The sequence below is a fragment of the Armigeres subalbatus genome, chromosome 3 (genome assembly GCF_024139115.2).
Source record: "Armigeres subalbatus isolate Guangzhou_Male chromosome 3, GZ_Asu_2, whole genome shotgun sequence".
Classification (NCBI taxonomy): domain Eukaryota; kingdom Metazoa; phylum Arthropoda; class Insecta; order Diptera; family Culicidae; genus Armigeres; species Armigeres subalbatus.
In genome coordinates, this window is record NC_085141.1 from 95,157,511 (window position 1) to 95,178,543 (window position 21,033).

At 41.7% G+C, this 21,033-nt stretch overlaps 1 protein-coding gene across 4 annotated transcripts in view; it reads right to left on the reverse strand.

Moving 5' to 3' along the window:
* LOC134221109 (transcription factor HNF-4 homolog) overlaps positions 1-21,033 on the reverse strand; it is a 371,046-nt gene that overhangs the window by 261,584 nt on the left and 88,429 nt on the right. Inside the window, exons 2-3 of one of the 4 annotated variants that reach the window (XM_062700299.1) lie at positions 13,776-13,956; positions 13,466-13,695 (exon numbers count right to left, since the gene is read on the reverse strand). The exons of 2 other annotated variants lie outside the window; for them this stretch is intronic. In XM_062700299.1, the coding sequence (XP_062556283.1) occupies positions 13,466-13,559 (94 nt within the window). In that variant the 5' untranslated portion in view covers positions 13,560-13,695; positions 13,776-13,956. Of the gene's footprint in view, positions 1-13,465; positions 13,957-21,033 lie in introns of all 4 variants that reach the window. One more of the 4 variants, XM_062700298.1, reaches the window with a different exon arrangement.

Consider the following 21,033-nt stretch of genomic DNA (forward strand, 5'->3'; position numbering starts at 1 on the left):
TATTGTTAGACGAGCTCGGTGGTCTAATGGCTACCGCTCCAATCAAACTAAGGCCGGAATGACCTGTGCAGTACACAAAAGTCACATTCAGCTCGGTCCATGGCAGTCTGCGCAGGGTCCGCAATCGTCCTCCACCTGATCGATCTACCTTCACCTGATCGATCTACTGTGCCCGCTGTGCACCTCGCCTTCTTGTTCCCGTCGGATCGTTGTCGAGAATTATTTTCACCGGATTACTGTCCGACATTCTGGCTACGTGCCCGACCCACCGCAGTCTTCCGATTTTCGTGGTGTGAACGATGGATGGTCAACAGCTGATGCAACTCGTGGTTCATTCGCCTCCTCCACGTACCGTCCGTCAGGGCCCTCCTTAGCCATGCGGTAAGACGCGCGACTACAATGCAAGACCATGCTGAGGGTGGCTCGGTTCGATTCCCGGTGCCGGTCTAGGCAATTTTCGGATTGGAGATTGTCTCGACTTCCCTGGGCATAAAAGTAACATCGTATTAGCCTTATGATATATGAATGCAGAAATGGTAACCTGGCTTAGAAACCTCGCAGTTAATAACTGTGGAAGTGCTTAATGAACACTTATGTTGCGAGACGGCTTTGTCCCAGTGTGGGGATGTAATTCCAATAAGAAGAAGAAGAAGAACGTACCGTCCGCCATCTGCACCCCACCATAGATAGTACGCAGCACTTTCTACCGGTCTAATGAGCGTTTCGCGGATAGTCAGTTTGGTACCGCGGCGAACTCTATTCGATCGGAGCGTTTTGCAGAGTCCAAAGTACGTACGATTTCCTCTCATGATGCGTCTCCGAATTTCTCTGCTGGTATCGTTATCGGCGGCAGGGCAGCAGGGACTATGTCCAAGGGCTTGACGATCCCTCCCCAGGCCATCTGCGAGTTGTGGGGCTTGCCTAGTATGTGGTGGGGTTTGACAGTGGGCAATGTTAAACCTCTATAAAAAGCTGCATGTATCCGCAAGTAGGCCCCACCAAAGCGACCGTGTGCCGCTCAAAGCGCACAAGCCCAAGTCCTGGTGTTAGGTGGGACGCTAAACAGCCCTGACACGACGGCCCTCCGACGAGACAGGAGGTTTGCGCAGGCCCAATAAGCCGCCTAGAAAACCAATCATTACGAACAATATAAGAGATAATGCGACTCGATATAATCGGCAAAGACCTAGGCGACGAATACAGGATCACGATTGGAAGCTTGGAACATGGAATTGCTAGGTTTCGCAGGTTGCGACAGGATGATCTACGATGAATTACATCCCCGCAACTTCGACGTCGTGGCGCTGCAGGGGATTTGCTGGACAGGACAGAAAGTGTGGAAAAGCGGGCATCGAGCGACTACCTTCTACCAAAGCTGTGGCACCACCAACGAGCTGGGAACCGGCTTCATAGTGCTGGGTAAGATGCGCCAACGCGTGATTGGGTGGCAGCCAATCAACGCAAGGATGTGCAAGCTGATGATTAAAGGCCGTTTCTTCAACTATTGCATCATCAACGTGCACTGCCCACACGAAGGGAGACCCGACGACGAGAAAGAAGCGTTCTACGCACAGCTGGAGCAGACATACGATGGATGCCCACTGCGGGACGTTAAAAACGTCATCAGTGACATGAACGCACAGGTAGGAAGGGAGGAAATGTATAGACCGGTCATCGGACCGGATAGTCTGCACACCGTATCGAATGACAACGGCCAACGATGCATAAACTTCGCAGCCTCCCGCGGAATGGTAGTCCGAAGCACCTTCTTTCCCCGCAAAAATATCCACAAGGCCACATGGAAATCACCTAACCAAGAAACGGAAAACCAAATCGATCACGTTCTAATCGACGGTAAATTCTTCTCCGACATCACGAACGTCCGCACTTACCGCAGTGCGAATATTGAATCCGACCACTACCTCGTTGCAGTATGCCTGCGCTCAAAACTCTCGACGGTGTACAACACGCGTCGAAGTCGGACGCCGCGGCTTAATATCGGGCGGCTACGAGACGGTAGACTAGCCCAAGAATACGCGCAGCAGCTGGAAGTGGCACTCCCAACGGAAGAGCAGCTAGGCGCAGCGTCTCTTGAAGATGGCTGGAGAGATATTCGATCCGCCATTGGTAGCACCGCAACCGCTGCACTTGGCACGGTGCCCCCGGATCAGAGAAACGACTGGTATGACGGCGAATGTGAGCAGTTAGTGGAAGAGAAGAATGCAGCATGGGCGAGATTGCTGCAACACCGCACGAGGGCGAACGAGGCACGATATAAACAGGCGCGGAACAGACAAAACTCGATTTTCCGGAGGAAAAGCGCCAGCAGGAAGATCGAGACCATGAAGAAACGGAGCAACTGTACCGCGCTAATAACACACGAAAGTTCTATGAGAAGTTAAACCGTTCACGTAAGAGCCACGTGCCACAGCCTGATATGTGTAAGGACATAAACGGGAACCTTCTTACGAACGAGCGTGAGGTGATCCAAAGGTAGCGGCAGCACTACGAAGAACACCTGAATGGCGATGTGGCAGACGAAGATGGCGGTATGGTGATGGACCTGGGAGAACGCGCGCAGGACATAATCTTCCCGGCTCCGGATCTCCAGGAAATCCAGAAGGAGATTGGCCGGTTGAAGAACAACAAAGCCCCTGGGGTTGACCAACTACCAGGAGAGCTATTTAAACACGGTGGTGAGGCACTGACTAGAGCGCTGCACTGGGTCATTACCAAGATTTGGGAGGAGGAAGTTTTGCCGCAGGAGTGGATGGAAGGTGTCGTGTGTCCCATCTACAAAAAGGGCGATAAGCTGGATTGTAGCAACTACCGCGCAATCACATTGCTGAACGCCGCCTACAAGGTACTCTCCCAAATTTTATGCCGTCGACTAGCACCAACTGCAAGGGAGTTCGTGGGGCAGTACCAGGCGGGTTTATGGGCGAACGCTCCACCACGGACCAGGTGTTCGCCATTCGCCAAGTACTGCAGAAATGCCGCGAATACAACGTGCCCACACATCATCTATTCATCGACTTCAAAGCCGCATATGATACAATCGATCGGGACCAGCTATGGCAGCTAATGCACGAACACGGTTTTCCGGATAAACTGATACGGTTGATCAAGGCGACGATGGATCGGGTGATGTGCGTAGTTCGAGTTTCAGGGCATTCTTGAGTCCTTCGAAACCCGCAGAGGGTTACGGCAAGGTGATGGTCTTTCGTGTTTGCTATTCAACATCGCTTTGGAAGGGTAATACGAAGAGCAGGGATTAACACGAGTGGTACAATTTTCAATAAGTCCGTCCAGCTATTTGGTTTCGCCGACGACATAGATATTATGGCACGTAACTTTGAGAAGATGGAGGAAGCCTACATCAGACTGAAGAGGGAAGCTAAGCGGATCGGACTAGTCATCAACACGTCGAAGACGAAGTACATGATAGGAAGAGGTTCAAGAGAAGACAATGTGAGCCACCCACCGCGAGTTTGCATCGGTGGTGACGAAATCGAAGTGGTAGAAGAATTTGTGTACTTGGGCTGACTGGTGACTGCCGAAAATGACACCAGCAGAGAAATTCGGAGGCGCATAGTGGCTGGAAATCGTACGTACTTTGGACTCCGCAAGACGCTCCGATCGAATAGAGTTCGCCGCCGTACCAAACTGACAATCTACAAAACGCTCATTAGACCGGTAGTCCTCTACGGACACGAGACCTGGACGATGCTCGTGGAGGACCAACGCGCACTTGGAGTTTTCGAAAGGAAAGTGCTGCGTACCATCTATGGTGGGGTGCAGATGGCGGACGGTACGTGGAGGAGGCGAATGAACCACGAATTGCATCAGCTGTTGGGAGAACCATCCATCGTTCACACCGCGAAAATCGGACGACTGCGATGGGCCGGGCACGTAGCCAGAATGTCGGACAGTAACCCGGTGAAAATGGTTCTCGAAAACGATCCGACGGGCACAAGAAGGCGAGGTGCGCAGCGGGCAAGGTGGATCGATCAGGTGGAAGATGACTTGCGGACCCTCCGTAGACTGCGTGATTGGCGACGTGTAGCCATGGACCGAGCCGAATGGAGGAGACTCTTATATACCGCACAGGCCACTTCGGCCTTAGTCTGAATAAATAAATAATAAATAATAATCGTTATCGGCGGTCACCAGTGAGCCCAAGTACACGAATTATTCAACCACCTCGATTTCGTCATTATCAATACAAACTCGTGGTGGGTGGCTTACATTGCCCTCTCTTGAGCTTCTTCCTATCATGTACTTCGTCTTTGACGTGTTGATGACTAGTCCAATCCATTTAGCTTCGCTTTTCAGTCTGATGTAAGCTTCCTCCATCCTCTCAAGTTACGTGCCATCAGGGTTCGGATTTCTCACTCACTCACGCGACAACTGATCACTCCACCATGCATTTTATCCGGATAAATTACAGTGCGATAAACTCCGGCACAAGCGATGGTGCGAAAAATTGTTATCCTTCTTCCCATGTTTCGCGAAAATCAAATGCCGCTTGCTTTGCCTCGCCAAGCTGATTGAATCTGACGATGCGCCACGATAAGCAGAAGGTTCAATACAGCAGTTTTTCCTTTCGCTTTCAATCAATTCATGTGGTGGCGTGGGTTTAGTGGGCGCTCTGAACATTTTAAAATTGTTTTGGGTTCGAATCCCGTTGCGGTCCTAATTTTTTGTAAATATGCTTGTAAAATTTATCTGATGAGGCGACGAGAAGGAAAATTTGTGGATTAAAATTAAATTATCCGGCGAGCAGCCGCTCACGAATTTATCACCCGCCATTCTATCCGGATAAAAATGTTGTGTGAGAATACTTCCTCACAGGGGGACCATGAAAAATCACACTCCGCTAAATGGATTAATCGTAGGTTTTCATTCACATGAGTGAGAATTCCGAAGCCTGCGTGCCATAATATCAATGTCGTCGGCGAAACCAAATAACTGGACGGACTTCGTGAAAATCGTACCACTCGTGTCAATCCCTGCCCTTCGTATTACTCCCTCCAAAGCGATGTTGAATAGCAGACACGAAAGACCATCACATTGCCGTAACCCTCTGCGCGTTTCGAAGGGACTCGAGAATGACCCTGAAACGCAAATCACCCGATCCATCATCGCTTCAATCAATCGTATCAGTTTATCCGGAAATCCGTTTTCGTGCATTAGCTGCTATAGCTGGTCCCGATCGATTGTATCATATGCGGCTTTGAAGTCGATAAATCGATGATGTGAGGGCCCGTTGTATTCGCGGCATATCTGCAATACCTGACGTATAGCGAACACCTGATCTGTGGTAGAACGATCACCCATGAATCCCGCCTGGTATACTGCCCCACAACGGCACGGCAAATGCTGGATAAAGCGTAGCATTGGTACTTCGCGTACCTGATGGAATAAAATAAACCCCATCTCGCGGTTTTTAGCCTCTTACCCAGAACTCATATCCCTATAGGCAAAGGCAGATAACTGAAATGATATCAAACTGATAACACGATTAGTTATCCTTATTATCATTTTGATATTTAGTTATCAATCATGTGATTAACTGATATGTAACTGAATAATAACAAATTTTATTATCAATACAAATTTTCTTCTAAATTTCGCGTCGTTCAGAAATGGGGCTAAGCATTCTACCTTTGCCAACATACTACTTCTGTTAGATGTAGCCGGCCTATGCTATGAATATTGTGACAAGAACTGTTTCCAAACACTGAACAGAAATTTTCGTCTAAACAGAGAGTGATTTTCCCCGTTACCCTCGATATCTATTGATATGTTTATTACTCTGTCAACAAAGGAATTTACACAAGAGTTGAAATTTTCTTATTTGTTTTATGCTATGCTTATTAACTTTACTTTCATTTCAGGTGTCGTTGAATAATGAAATATGTATCTGAGAACCAATTAGGCGTTGTAGTTTATTAAGTACTTAAAATGGCCTTGCAGCTCCCGGAACATATGATCCAAGGGCATGTGCTCATTCAGGAACGGTGAATAATCTTGACTAACCGCCAAGCTAACCGCAACATAATTCATCTTGGGATCCACAGTGCTTATATATATTGAGAAGCGGAAATTTTAACTGGAAATGTCGGATAATCAAGAAATTGCAACGATCTGGTCTGTTGTGGAGAAAACAATCATGCTCGCACTTTAGTCGATCTAGCAATGGGCTCAGCTATTGACAGTTTAAACCTAGGTTTGGACGCAAAAGACAAACCAGAGTTAGATCATCTGCAGCCAAACCTTCAATAGTCGATGTTGAAAGTACGGTCGACGCATGGGATGTGAAATAGAAAATCCTTTGGAAGGTGTTTTGTCACAGTAACCCAAAAAATATGTTTTAACTAGTCGACCCGGCAAATGTGGCAGACATTGTAGGTTAAAATGCACTTTGTGGACTCGGTACCCATACGAATCCTAATTTTAGTTTTCCACAAATTACTCAACCTTACTCGTGATTTTCGCATGAGCAAATATCATATAAACCCGCCGGAAACGATAAAAACATATCTGCGGAAGGAATTAAGTCATAGAACATTGACTGAACTGATAGATTTGAATTTATATAAATAAAAACTACTTGAGGTGGATTTGACTAGCGAGAGGATTCACTCATGGCCGGATTGAGGAAGAGGGGGGAGGGGGGCTTTGAGTCATGGCCCAGGGCCCTCACATAACCGTATGTACCAAAATCAACCTTTTTCGTACATTTAGGAGCTCCCGAAAACTGTCGACCCCGACCCTGGATTCGCCAAATGGCAAAATTTTTCACGGATTAATTCTTGCTGGGATCACCAGTGTTGCTGTTTATATATGCATATGAAAACATGGAACGTTTCACTGCGAATTACAAGGTTGTGGTTTAGTTAGAATAAAACTAGAACCGAAATCGATCTACAGCATGGTACTGCTAGTAACCTAATGATTGATAATTACTAAACTAACCTAAGCCTATTATTTGGCCTATTATGTATAAACTATAGATAGTGGAATATATAGATGAGCGAAGATAAATCCTCTGTCTCCAAACGAACTGTCAAACGTGTCTCCAAACGAGCATGACGTCACGATTTCAATAGAAACGTTGAGGGCTGTGACGTCATATGCGCGTGTGCACGGGCAAAAAAATCGACACAGCCATGCTTTCGCTCATCTATAGATTCTACTATCTATAGTATAAACCTATTATACTGGAAAAATCAATAAAATCAATAAAAATACGATAAACCGTATTTATTCTAATTGATTGCTGGTTCGCTATTTAGAATTAAATTCGGTTATCATTTTTGTTGTATTGACTGGTAATTCAACCAAAATGATAACAATTCTAGTTATCAATATAACTGGATAATAAAGTTTGTTATTAATAAGTTATTCTGTTCTCAACTCTGTACAGCTGACTGTTATTTACATAAAATGGTCATATGGCATCATGATTTGATTATAAATAGTTTTCAGTAAATGCAAGATTGTGGAAAGCGTATTGCTCTTCTCTTCTGCTCCTCAAGAAAGCGTAATTGGGTGAGTACCTAGAGACGACGCTGTGCAATCACTCGATTCGAGTTCGAATCCGAGTGAATGGCAACATTTTTTTCAATGCGTAACGAAGTCGGCAAAGAAGATTCAACTATTTTGGTCGATAAAACAGTGATGGCTGATAACTAAATAATAACTAAATTAGTTATTTGAGTAAATAACATGTATAACAAAATGTGTTATCAATTTGGTATCAGTGATAACTTAATTTGTTTTCATGTAGTTATTTCACGAATAAAATTCTGGTATCATTTTTGTTATGTTGGCTGTTAAGTCAGCCAAAATGATAACAAGTTCAGTTATCAATATGTCCGATAACCGGATAACAGAATTTGTTATCAATTAGTTATTTATTTGTGCTCGGGAGGGGGGAGAGGTTTGCTCCTCTCCGGAGGTGCAAATCTTACTGAGCGTCTGTTCTCCATGTTAGGGGCGGCTGATCATCGTCCGAGTGCCAGCGAGGGACTCTAAACTAAACTGTGCACACCATGTTGCATCGTGTCAGCATCGAGAAGACAGCCCCTTCAACGCGATGTAGGTATCGCAATCCTGGTAAGGTAGCCTACCGAAGATTCTACAGTTATCAAGAAAGGCAAAAATAGAGCAAACGGATTGGTTCAACGGCAACAGACCCGAAAACGAATAAAGGACAACGATTGGAAAGTCGGATCTTGGAACGTTCAAAGTTCTCTTTAAATGAAGCACAAGAAGCGTGTTATCCGGTGGAAGCCGATAAGCGATCGCATTTGCGTGATGAGAATGAAGGGCAAATTCTTCAACTATAGCCTGATCAGCACCTATGCCCCAACGAACGATAAGCCTGATGACGTGAAGGATGAGTTCTATGAGAGTTGAATGAGTTTCTGAACAGTATCACCAGAAGCTGGACGAGCGGATAGGACATGCCACCGGATCTGGCGACGTCAACAGATTGTGTGACCATATCCACGAAGCTGTGACTACAACAGGGCAGGAAATGTTGGGCACTGCACAACGACGCCAACGAAATGGTTGGTTTGATGAGGAGTGACAGACGAGAAAAATGTTGCTAGGAGTCGAATGCTAGTGGCTCGTACCTGTTGCAACAGAGAGCGGTACAGTGTAGCAAGGGCAGAAGAGAAACGAATCCACCGCAGAAAAAAGGCAACACGTAGAGAGTGTGATAGCTGAAGCGCAGGAGAACATGGATAAAAACGATATGCGGAGGTTTTACGCAACTGTCAATGGCGCGCGGCACAAGACTGCGCCAGTGCCCGCTATGTGCAATGACCGAGAGGGGAAATTGCCGACAGACAAGACTATGGTGGCAGCCAGGTGGAAGGAGCACTTCAAAGATTTGTTGAAGTTGAACGGTGAAAATGAAGGTGTATTAAGGAGGAGGATGGACATAGTCGGCGTTAGGAGATCTGGCGTGCAGAGGAAAGGGACTATCATCACACCGTCGCATATGCTCTTGGGTTTTGCGGACGGGATCGATCTTATTGGAATCGATCGCAGAGCAGTAGTGGAGGATTTTGTCCCACTGAAGAGGGAGACGGCGAGGATAGGCTTAACAGGTAGATATAGGGGAAGACCTAGTGGTGTTGGTGCAGAGGTAGTGCTTGATGGGGATGTGTTTGAAGTTGTTGAAGAATTTGTTTACCTTGGAACGCTTGTGACATGTGACAATGACGTTTCCTGTGAAGTTAAAAGACGTATTGCTGCTGCTACGGATTACATAACCAGCTTAGGTCCCGCAACATGCAGACGGAAACGAAATATTCTCTATACAAAACTCTGATTCTACCGGTGGCCCTTTATGGACATGAAGCATGGACATTAAAAGAGACGGACCGGAGAGCTTCCGGGGTTTTCGAGCGAAGATTGCTGCGTACAATACTCGAAGGGGAACTAGAAAATGGTGTGTGGCGCAGACGCATGAATCATGAGCTGCATACAAAGTATACAAAGAAGAAAATATTGTTAATCGTATAAAACACGCCAAACTTCAGTGGGCTGGTCACTTAATGTGAATGTCGGAAGAAAGAATAGCGAAAACAATATTCAACAGAGAACCAGATAGGGGCCGGCGACTTCGTGGAAGGCCACGAACACGCTGGCTGCACGCGGTGGAATCAGACCTGAGAACCTTGAACGTTCGGGGAAACTGGAGGAACATCGCCCAAGACCAACGATTATGGAGCTCCACAATACGCCAGGCATAGGTGTATCGACGATGTAGCCAACCAGGTATCCAGGTAAGTACTGCCCCACAAACTCTCTTGCAATTAGTGTTAGTCGGCGGCATTAAATTTTGGAGAGTAGACCCAAATCGCACCAAGCACCAAAAAAAAAACAATTTTCTCGCACCATTTTTTGCGTAGCAGATCTGAACTGAGCTGAGCTGAACAAATGTCTGTCTATTCGTGCGCCCACAGAGACAGACATCACCTCAATTCGTCGAGCTGAGTCGATTGGGTCTCCGGGCATTATATAAAAAGTTTGTTTTTGGAGCGAACGTATAGCCTTTTGGTACACTTGGTACGATAAAGGCTAAAATATGAAAATAAATTAGAGAACGCGACGCAAAAATTTTCCGCGCGTCATTTTTTCAATCAAGTGTAAAATTTGGGATTTCACGACATTATCCGGCGTTAGGTTGCGGCTCGCTTTTTTCACCCCTATCAAAAATTGAAGACTTCGAAACGACAACGGTGAAAATTACCACTCGAGTGAAGAAGACTTATCATTCTCTTCATCATCTGAACAGGATTAAGAACAAAACCACTGACGAAACTGAATCGAACAAGTCCCATCAGGGTGCATATTAATTTTAAATGGCATACTGATGTCATTATGTTTGATACTACCTTCCGTCTTCTCACCTCATCTTTGCAGGATTCAAGTATTTATATTTCAATTGAACCAAAATTTTATCAAAAATATTCGTCGAAGGGGGTCTTCAGTAGCCTTGCGAGCAAAGGCGTAGGATTGCCATGTGGACCAACAAAGACCCAACATTTTTCAAAATGTTCGAGTTAATTTATTAATTTGTAAATATTCAAGTAGTAATAAGAATTAAATGTAGTAATCAATAAAATTGAAGAAAAAATAAAAAAATGCGTTAAAGTTATTGTTCTTTGAATGTGGGTTTATCCGAAATCTCGCTTATGAAACTATCTACCGAGCTTCATCATTTGGAATCAAAATGTTTATCTGATAAAAAAAAATCGACCTCCATTTTTTTTTTGGGAACCCAATTTAAATCTTTACATTTATTGATTTATTTTCTTGGTGAACGAAACGCTCTTTTATGTTTCAGATTTTACAGTTCAGACAAATTTACAATAGTCCATCAAACATCACAATTTTGTAAATCTGGTCATTTGTGTGTAATATTGATAAAAAAAAATCTAGGAAAATATACGCTTTTTTTCAGGGATTTTTTTTCAGATGATGGAATTTTTTGTCATCGAATTTTAACACCGGACGATACGCAAACGTTTTCGTAGCCAAAAATATCCCCCCATGCAAAATTTGAGCACAAATCGGACATGATTTAGGGGTGCTCAAATTTAATCAAAAAATCAAAACTTTTTTTTCTCACAAGCGGGAAAAAATGTTTTTGTTTTTTGATGCCAAAAGACTCAAAAAATGCATGAAGCTTTGAGAACTGGGACTTTGGGACTTCGAAAAAATTCTTATATTAGCGAAAACAATTTTTCGTCAAATTTAAAAACTGGAAGTTTCGCAAACATTTCCTAAGCCCTAAAATATGCCCCTATGCAAAATTTGAGATCCATCGGACATGACTTAGGGGTTCTCAAAATTCTGCTATCAAAATTTTGAATTTTGAACTTTGATGATTTTTAGGCACCCCTGAATCATGTCCGATTGAGCTCAAATTTTGCATGGGGTCATCTTTTGGGGTAATGAAACTTGTGAGCAATGTCGATTTTTGAAATTCGAAAATGTCATTTTCATTGGCACCCTATTGGCGCTTTGGTGTTGCATGAAGAAGAAGAAGCAGAAAGATGATAATCGAAAAAATCTCAACGGGAAACCATACGGAGAAGTTTTTAAAACTCTTCTCAAAAATTCTAAAAGCAATTTAATTAAAAACGGTAAGCAGTATGGGGTTGGACTTTTCTTCTACTGTATAATAAACACAATATTTCTATTCGAAATTTTATTTTCTAATATTACACTTAAAACACAGTATAAGAAAAGTCCAACCCCGTACTGCTTACCGTTTTTAATTAAATTGCTTTTAGAATTTTTGAGAAGAGTTTTAAAAACTTCTCCGTATGGTTTCCCATGGAAATGTTTTCGATTATCATCTTTCTGCTTCTTCTTCTTCGTGCAACATCAAAGCGCCAATTGTATATGATTTTTTTTATTCCTTTCTTTATTTGTTAGGCACTCTGTGTTACTTAACAGCTACTGTGCCGAGATCTACTGTGGTATTCTGCTGAACAGAATCCACACAGAATCTATTTTTAGATTTCCATTACCATTATTGTTGTCGTTGCCAGTCCATCTCATCGTGAGTCCATTGTGTCCGTTTGTCCATGTCGTGCATCCAATGTTCGTTGCATTGTTCAGTTGCCATTAAGCCGGGTCCGTTGGAGGAATGCCTCCGAGAAGAACAAGTTGTCAGTCGTCATCAGGCAACCGTGACGGTAAGACGCGTTCCCCAATACGCTACCGCATGGGCTGCGCATCCGGCGACTGACGAGGGTTTGGTGGAGGGGCTGGGAATCGAACCCATGACCATTCGCTTGTAAGGCGAACGTGTAGCCAACTACGCTACGGGACCCCCTGTATTGTATATGATGTGACATAAGATGCTAAAGTGGATACCATATAGGTACTTTCCACTTTAGCATCGTTGCATCATATACGATTTTGTGTTGACTGGAACCAGGGCACTCAATTGAAGCGATTTGGATAGGAAGAGTGGGATTGCCAACTTCCTATTGTTAACATTTCGTGGATTTCGGAGACGAGCCAGCCTAGGGCTGAAAGTCTCCTTAATAAAAAAATAAAAACATTTCGTGGATTTTGCCAACCGGGCTTTTCTCCCCATCTATTGGATCAATCTGGGGAACGTAGGCCTAATTATATTATTGATATAGGAACTTTTTTTATGGATGGATATTCTCTACTCATCCCGTGAATTTTGCATCCGCCTATTTGCTTATGGATCCACCCCACCCATTTTTGGCCCTTTATACAGGAGTTTGATGAAATACAACAATAATATAAACAGGAACAAATCGTTTGTCAGATATGACCACTGCTATTGGCTGGTGCCTTGCTATAATCATCTTCATCATCATCATTGGGGGCCATACACTTATTACGTAAGCACTTAAGGAGGGAGGGTGGGTCTGTCATTTTCTCACGTTCAATAAAAACAAAAATTATTTTGTTTGGGAAAAATCTTACATAGTTGAAAAACCCAGAAAAAATGCTAAGCATTCTAAGTAATTGAAACAGTGACCCATTCTCACCCCATTTGGCCCATTGTCACCCCGACGACAGTACTCTAAATAATTATTCCCACATTCTTTAATCGAATTTTGTGATTTCATTTCCAACCTAACGTTTATCTTTCAAGGAGTTAAACAACCTGACTTCCTGTATGTTATTTACGAAAGCACCCAATTGTTGGATTTAAAGTCAGGGGCTATGCATATACCACGTGGCCATGTTTTGACAGTATTAGATTCCCGCTCCCCCAGTAGTGTGGACAATTACTAAAACAAATTTTAAAAAAATGTTTGAGCCGTGGACATTTGCCACACCCTATGGTATATGGACATCCCCTTATATTATTTGGCAGTACTCTCTTTGGTATCTACTTGATGATACAAACGATTCAATTCAACCGAACCATAACAACAATTACCTGCCAGTCCTGCCAGCGGCAGAGTTCGGTCCCACCGTCCCTGTGCCTGGATGATCGCCGCAACACTCAGCATTGGTTTGTCTTTCTTCAGCATTCTTCTCCCCGACTAGGATAGTAGTGGATGCCGAATGCGTAATCAACGGACGCAGAAAGGCCGCTCCTCCGTACCGAACGAACGGGGGCGCCACACAGATACCACTAATGCACTGGATGACTCAGATGATTCAGCGCTGTTCGAGAACGATCGACTACATATGAAGGTGCTTTGCCGAAATCTGCGCTGAGGAACAATGTTGCTTTTGAAGCGCACCCTTTACGTTTCGTAGCTTCTCCCGCACTGAACTTTGTTATTCACTTGCTCGATAGAAATAACACACTCGCACTGTTCTTCATTCATTGATGACGGTGACGCGCGTCGATTACTTGGCCCCATCAAGCACCATGGAATTCAACTGCTTTTTGTTTGGTATCCCTGAGGTCGGAACAATTTTCTATGGTATTGTTTAGGAAAATCAGCGTGATCGTTAGACTCGATCAAAAAATAATTTAGGACTGAATCGGTTAAAGCACTGAATTTTTCACTGGAACAGATTTCACTGTCGCTGTTCAGTGGTGGCTTTGAATCTCGTAGTCGTGGACCGAAATCGGATTCAGTTCGAATAATCGAATGCACAAATTGCACTGATCCAGGGATTCAATACAGTATAGGACCTTAAGCGATTTTGAAGCAAATGCGACAGAATTAATTAAAGATATAACCAGATAAAATTGTTTAATTAAGATGCATCTAAATAGCATAGTTCATTTCGACAAAATTTGAAATCAGCACTCCAATAACTTCCTAATTACATGAGATAAGATCTAAATCTCTTAATAAATGTTTCAGGAATAATATTTAGAGTAAAAATAAGTTTTACTGAACTTGGTTAGTGAATTTATATACTTCACATAAATATGATGCTAAAAATTGGCATCTATCAGGAGAGTGGACGATAAGCACTGGGCACACAATGAAGCCGCGATGCGAGACTGCACTTTGCAGACAACCTTCGGGATGCGGAACAAAAAAAATAAACAACACACAGATGAGTGTACAGAAATGCACCAGCAGCACTGCACACACAGCTACTCCCGGAATTGGGTTAACTGATGTGGTGACCCTGAGACGAACGACGACGCTTGTTCGTTTGCTTGTTGGCCAATATGGACGGCTGGTGGGCATACTGAACTAATTAACACCGGAACTGGAACGTATTGAGAGCAGCAGCCATCGGTACTGCACCGGCTATATTCTGCACTCTGGAGTACATTACAGGCCGATAAGGAATGACAACATAGTCGAGCTCTTTGCCCGTATCCCGTACTCTTCATGGCAGTGCAGATTGCAGTTTGTACAAGAGTTAAGCGATTCCCCCCAGATGGGTATTTTATTATCAGTAGCTTCGCCGGGTTTTGCAATGTTATAAAGAGGCGGGCGATGATTAAGCTCGGAGTGATAAGAGCCACAAATGCAGCAGAAAAATGGGTCGATCGTGCATTATCCAGATCTAAGAGAGCTGCAACACGAGAATATTTTGTTTATGGCACTTAATGAATGACCTAATTTATTTAGTCTTCCTGTTTGGTTTTGGTGTGGACTGATTATTAATGATGGCTCTAATATTTAAACAGATTTATCGAATATTGGAGTCAGGATTACATTAATGCTTTACAAACCTTCACAATTTCGAATAGATCCTGAGTTTTAATTACAGTGAACTATACGTAACTCGATATTTTCCTTACTCGATAAAATTCAAAGTCCCTTGAATCTAGCATACTGCGCTCCCTCCGTAAGTCAATTTCTCCCTTACGAAGTAATTTTCCAATGCATTTTCACCTGATGTTGTCAGAAACAGAACATGCACGATATAGTTAGAAGTGAAAAGTGATAAGCGAGAAGTGAGAAATAAGAAGTTAGAAGTAAGAAATGAGAAGTGAGAAGGGAAAAGTTAAAAGTGAGAAATTCTAAGTGAGCAGGGCGAAGAAAGGAGTGAGAAACAAGTGATGGGAAGTGAAAAATACATTAGACATTAGACATTCGAAGTACGAGGTGATTAATGAGAAGTGAAAAGTATGAAGGGAGAAGTGAGAAGTGAAAAGTTAGAAGTTAGAAGTGAAATGTTATAAGTGAGAATTGAGAAATCAGCAGTGATGTATAAGAAATTATAAATGAGAAGTGAGATGTGAGATGTGCAAAGCGAGAAATGGAATGTTAAAAGAGAGAAGTAAGAAATTCGAAATGAAAAGTAAAGAGTAAGAAATGAAATGTTAAAAGTGAGAAGTAAGAAATTCGAAATGAAAAGTGAAAGGTGAGAAATGAGAAGAGTGAGATGCGAAGTATGAAGTGAGTAGTGGGAAGTGAGAAATGAGAGATGAGTAGTGAGAAGTTAGAACTTCGAAGCGAATAGTGAGAAGTGAAAAGTGAGGAATGAGGAATGAAAAGTCAGATGTGGGATATAACTATGTCAAAAATAGGCCTATCAATAAAATGATGTTCTGTTATAATAGCTATTGTGGATCAGTCGACATAACAATGAATAGGAATGCGCTAAAAAAAACTTCCTTTTCTAGATTCTAGGTAGGGTGAGACGGTATAATGCGCCCCACCTGGCCAAGACGCCTCCTTTGATTTCTTCGAAAACAAAGCGAGAAACACCATTTTTCTGTGGGGACTGCCTATCCGATTCTGTTTTTTCGCACTTGTATACAAGTTTGATAAATTTGTTATCATGGCTTGTTATGATACGGAACAGTTTTTGCCTTCCTTTTATCGTTGTTCGTTATCTATTGAGAGGGATTTCTGCAAACCCTGGTTGGTACCCTCAAATATTTGTAAAACCATCCTACTATGTGAATGTGGAAGTATTTTTTTATTACATAATGAAAATAATAGCAAAATACAAAAAGTTACAGTTTTGATGTAACTTTTAATGTTTGTTTGCTCAACATTCTGGAGCGATGCTGGCATACTGTCCGCAAAACTTGTACTGGAACACTCAGTTGGGCAACAAAATAACTTTTCTCAGTGGGTAAAATGATATAAAGTTGTTTCTATCTTCAAAAATGTAACGGAAATGGACTTATGATGGTTTTTTAATGTCAAACACTTAAAGATTTGTAACTTTTTACTATGGGATAGACAAGATACTAAATAAGGGCTATGAAACGTCTTTGGTAACGGTGGGGCGTATTGCCCAGGCACTTTTTGAAATCCTTTTTTTTCACGAATTTTCAAAAAAAGCTTTTATTACGTGTTCTCAGTAATATTTTTATATGACTACTCACGGGCAATGCATTTGCGAGTTTTTTGACTACCCAATAAACCAAAGTTTGCATAAATTGCGTTGGAAAGTAAAAAGTTATCAAAGGTATTGCCTTATGACACGATCCACGCACTTCTACGCCAAGGGACCAAAATTTCAAATAAAAAATTAGGGTCCAACCTTTGCAGAACAGGAAAACATATTTATTAAATTACAGGAAAAATAATCGTTTCACTGAAATTTGTTTTAGGAACATATTTTAATAACCAATTAAAGTAGTAAATTTTTATGTGTGAGGAAAAGGTTTTTCACTCATATTATTAAAAATATAGCCGTCGCATCTATTTGGGATCAAATATATTGGTGTTTACATGATTAAGTAGTCTTTATAATGGCCTTTTAGTGTGCTAATTAAATCACCAAGATTTTTTTTTTTTCATTAGATATTTGTACTTTTCAAACAGTGACATTGTGATGGTGTCGCGTTACGAAAATAGTCGCATAATTGTTATTATACAAAAAGCACATACAATAGAAAAGTAACATTTTGGATTCTCTTAGTACTCGTCAAAAGCTTCCTTTTCATGTATTAAGATCCAAAATCGGAGCACTTTTCATTAAGTTACACTAGGTACAAAAATATGGTGTCGTGTTACGCGAGTTTAAAGTGCTTCTAAAATAATGGATAAATGGATTACCATTTATGTGTACATTATCACAATGGCTCAGCAATTGAGAAATAAGTTTTCTTTTAATATATTAGGGCTTATACACGAATCTCGTAACACCATTGAGGGTGGACCCCGTTCCCCGTATAATTGCGTAACGGTTCATACAAAATTTTTGAGCTTCCATGCAAAAACGTTGCAATGTGGTGGAAAATAGCGAATTCTAGTAGCCGAGCATAAATTACTCAAGTTAAATTTAAACAATTTCAATTAGTCCTTCTCTCTTCGTTTGGGGTGATTCAAATATGTCGTGCAATACTTTTTGAGAATTATAAACCCCCTCAACTCCCGTCTGTCACGCTTTTTTAATGTTTACTGTCTCAAAATCTTGGACTCCCTCCCCCTAGAACTGTGGTCGTATGTACTGATATGCGTATACGTAGTAAATAGATTCCTCACGAACACATTCCAATCTGTTCTGTTTTCTTTCTACCATTTGACGGAGTTTTTTTTCCTTACGTTGGTCACCGGCAAAACATAATGAATAGCACTATAAAAGAAAATTCAGCACCTAAGTCTGCCGCGGAAAGAATGAGGGCCTATCGAAAGAGGCTAAAGCAGCAGTTGAGTGATAAATTGAAAAAAACGCAACAGAATGCTGTGTCAAGAAGAAATCAAAGGGCAAAAATTACCGCCACCCAAAAAGCGCTTTTAAACTACAAAAGACGCCAGAAGCGTATGGACACATCTTTGCAAAGTGAAATTGAACCTCCTGGTTCTTCTAGATATGTCCTGAAAAACCCATATTCTACTGCGAGTACTGCAGGTAAAAATTATCATATGTGTTTGTTTGACATTATCCATAATGCATTTACAATGGTTTTAACAGGAAAGGCACTCACTAAGGCTCTTCGTGGTTTACCAGAAAATTAAATTTACCGCAAATATATTTGGCAGCGCATTGGTCTGGATAGTGGATATTTGAAACCAAGTGACACACAATTCGATGAAAGGCGTAGTTTGACCGAAAAGCAAAGTTTTATTGCAAAAGAAAAAAATGATCTGGCGACCACAGTTGAAGAATTTTTCTCTCGGCGTGATATAGTCTTCACAACTCGGGGTATGAGCCGGCGAGATTTTGTAGTACTTACTGACGACGAAGGTAATAAGTCAAAAATGACGAAAGTCTTTCTTACCATGTACCTTAAGGAGGCATACGGGGTTTTTGTTGAGGAATATCCTGACAAAAAAATTTCGTTTCAAAATTTTGCGAGCTACAACCCAAAAACGTATTTCTACTAAAGGATACTCCAAAAGAGCAGTGCCTATGTCAATTGCACGAGAATTTCCGGAAGGCTCTATCCGCGCTTGGCATAGCTTACAATAATGGGTTCTGGTCAGAGGTACTGTGTGATTCCGAAAACGGTTCTCCGTGTTGGAATCTAAAATGCCCGAATTGTAGAAATGCTAAAAAGCTAACTCACATGAAACAACAAGAAGAGATTGTAAACCGTGAGGTATGGAAAAAACTGCCTTCAAAACGAATTCAACGCGTGGAGGAATTTGTTTCTGTGCATAAAGTTGAGCGAGAAGTTGAAGAAATGTGGAATTCATTCGTTAATCACGTGCGTGTCAAACGTATTCAATACGACTGCTTTCGCAAGGACCAAATGGCTCCAAATGTAAGAATAATTAATATCGACTTCGCGATGAACTTTGCAGCCGAAGGACAGGAAGAGATTCAAAGTGCACTGTGGTCGCGAGCATCCATTGTGTTATTTACTGTTGCTATTCAGCTTAATCAGAAAATAAAACTTCAACTGCTTGTCTCTGATTGCAAAGCCAAAGACAAAAATTCTGTGTTCGCATATTTGAACTACATTTTTTCCAACATTGGCGATGCGACAAATAAGGCGATAAAGGATGTTATTTGGAGCGATGGACCATCATCTGAATTTAAAAACCAGTTCATGTGCACTGCTCTTAAGGCCACCGTCTCGTGGGTTTGCGCTTTGAACAATTTATATGGGAGAGTGGCGTTACGCTGATTTTAGAATAACAATTTTGACCAAACTGATTGAAATAATCGACCACCGAAACAATCACTGCATCAGGAATTTGATATTCTTTGAAATGTGTGAAAAACAATGTGAAAGTTTTTCCGGGATTTTCCAGGATACTTCGGGGACTGGTGCAAGGTGCACACATTTTAACAACCAACGACTTTTCCCGCGAATTACGCAAAATTCAAAGCGGTGACATATGTATTTTTATGTTGTAAACTATTGACACAAGTCAAAAGAATGTGTATGTTCCATTACTTGTGCAAATAAATTCAATTTTCCGGGAAAAACAACGAATTTCCCAAGTCAGGTCAATCAAAGGTTCAATACGGAATTGTGACTCCGGGGAAGGAATAAAAATTAATCAAAAAATTCAAAAAATCAGTTGGAAGTGTATAATAATGAAATCAATGAAAATCTTCCAGCATAATTACAATATCTCATAAGTTTTCCCTGGTTTTCCCGAATTCTACATGAATTAGATGGTGAAGCGTTACGAAGCGCGAAAGAGGGAAGCGAAGGAAATATAAACGTAACGTTCTGGTCTGGCTTGCCGATGGGTATGATACAAGGTCATCGGTCGGCGCGACCTATGTACGTAAACGAGGGGAGCTTCGATAATGTGAGCAAGCTGCGGTTTTGAATGTTTTCCGTATCATCATAATGATTAATTATAGCATTGAGACAGGAGAAAGCTTTATAATCAATTTTGTTATGTGGAGTAGTACTATTGCTACTCATACGAATAATGAATAGTTTTTTATTTGTTATATTTACCAAAAGACATTGCAAAAATACGAATTCTGAATTAATATTGAATGAACATTATGTTTCAGAGACCAACATTGTTATTTCGATCGAGTTGTGCTGAATTCTCACACCGGGAATATAAATGTGATAAACATTATCAGCTTCAATGAAGCATCAGCTGCCCCCTCAGCCATAATTTTGTCGTGCGAACGATTGCAGCGCAACATCCATGCAACACTCTTGCAAACCTCGACATATTTTCATTTGGGCAAAATACGATCGTGAAACATAAAATAATTCTATGTAATTAATAATACTGCCCTCAACATGAAATTTTAATAGTTTGTCGATATCCACCGGAATGCAAACATTAGATAAAATACATTAGGAATGGTACACGGCACTTAGTTCATATAAATAACACAATGATCGCAATAATTCTTACGTCGTTTCAAAAAAACTGTCCAATATTTCATCCTTTGTATGAAGATACCGACGACCGTGTTGTGTTGCATGAAATTGTTCGGTGAGGAAGGATTAGTCGTTCTGCAGACAGCTTGAAGAACGGTTGGTTGGAAACTGTTCCAGCATGTTATCATATTTCGAAAAATCCAGTATTTCAGATAATAGCATTTCAAGGAAGAAAATATTAGGATCAAAAAATTTTAGAATTTTTATTCGAAATATGCTTGGGCTTCGAAATAAAACAAATTAGACAAATAAGCGACATAAATCAAACAAGACAAATAAGTGAAATAAAACATATAAGAAAACTAAGGCAA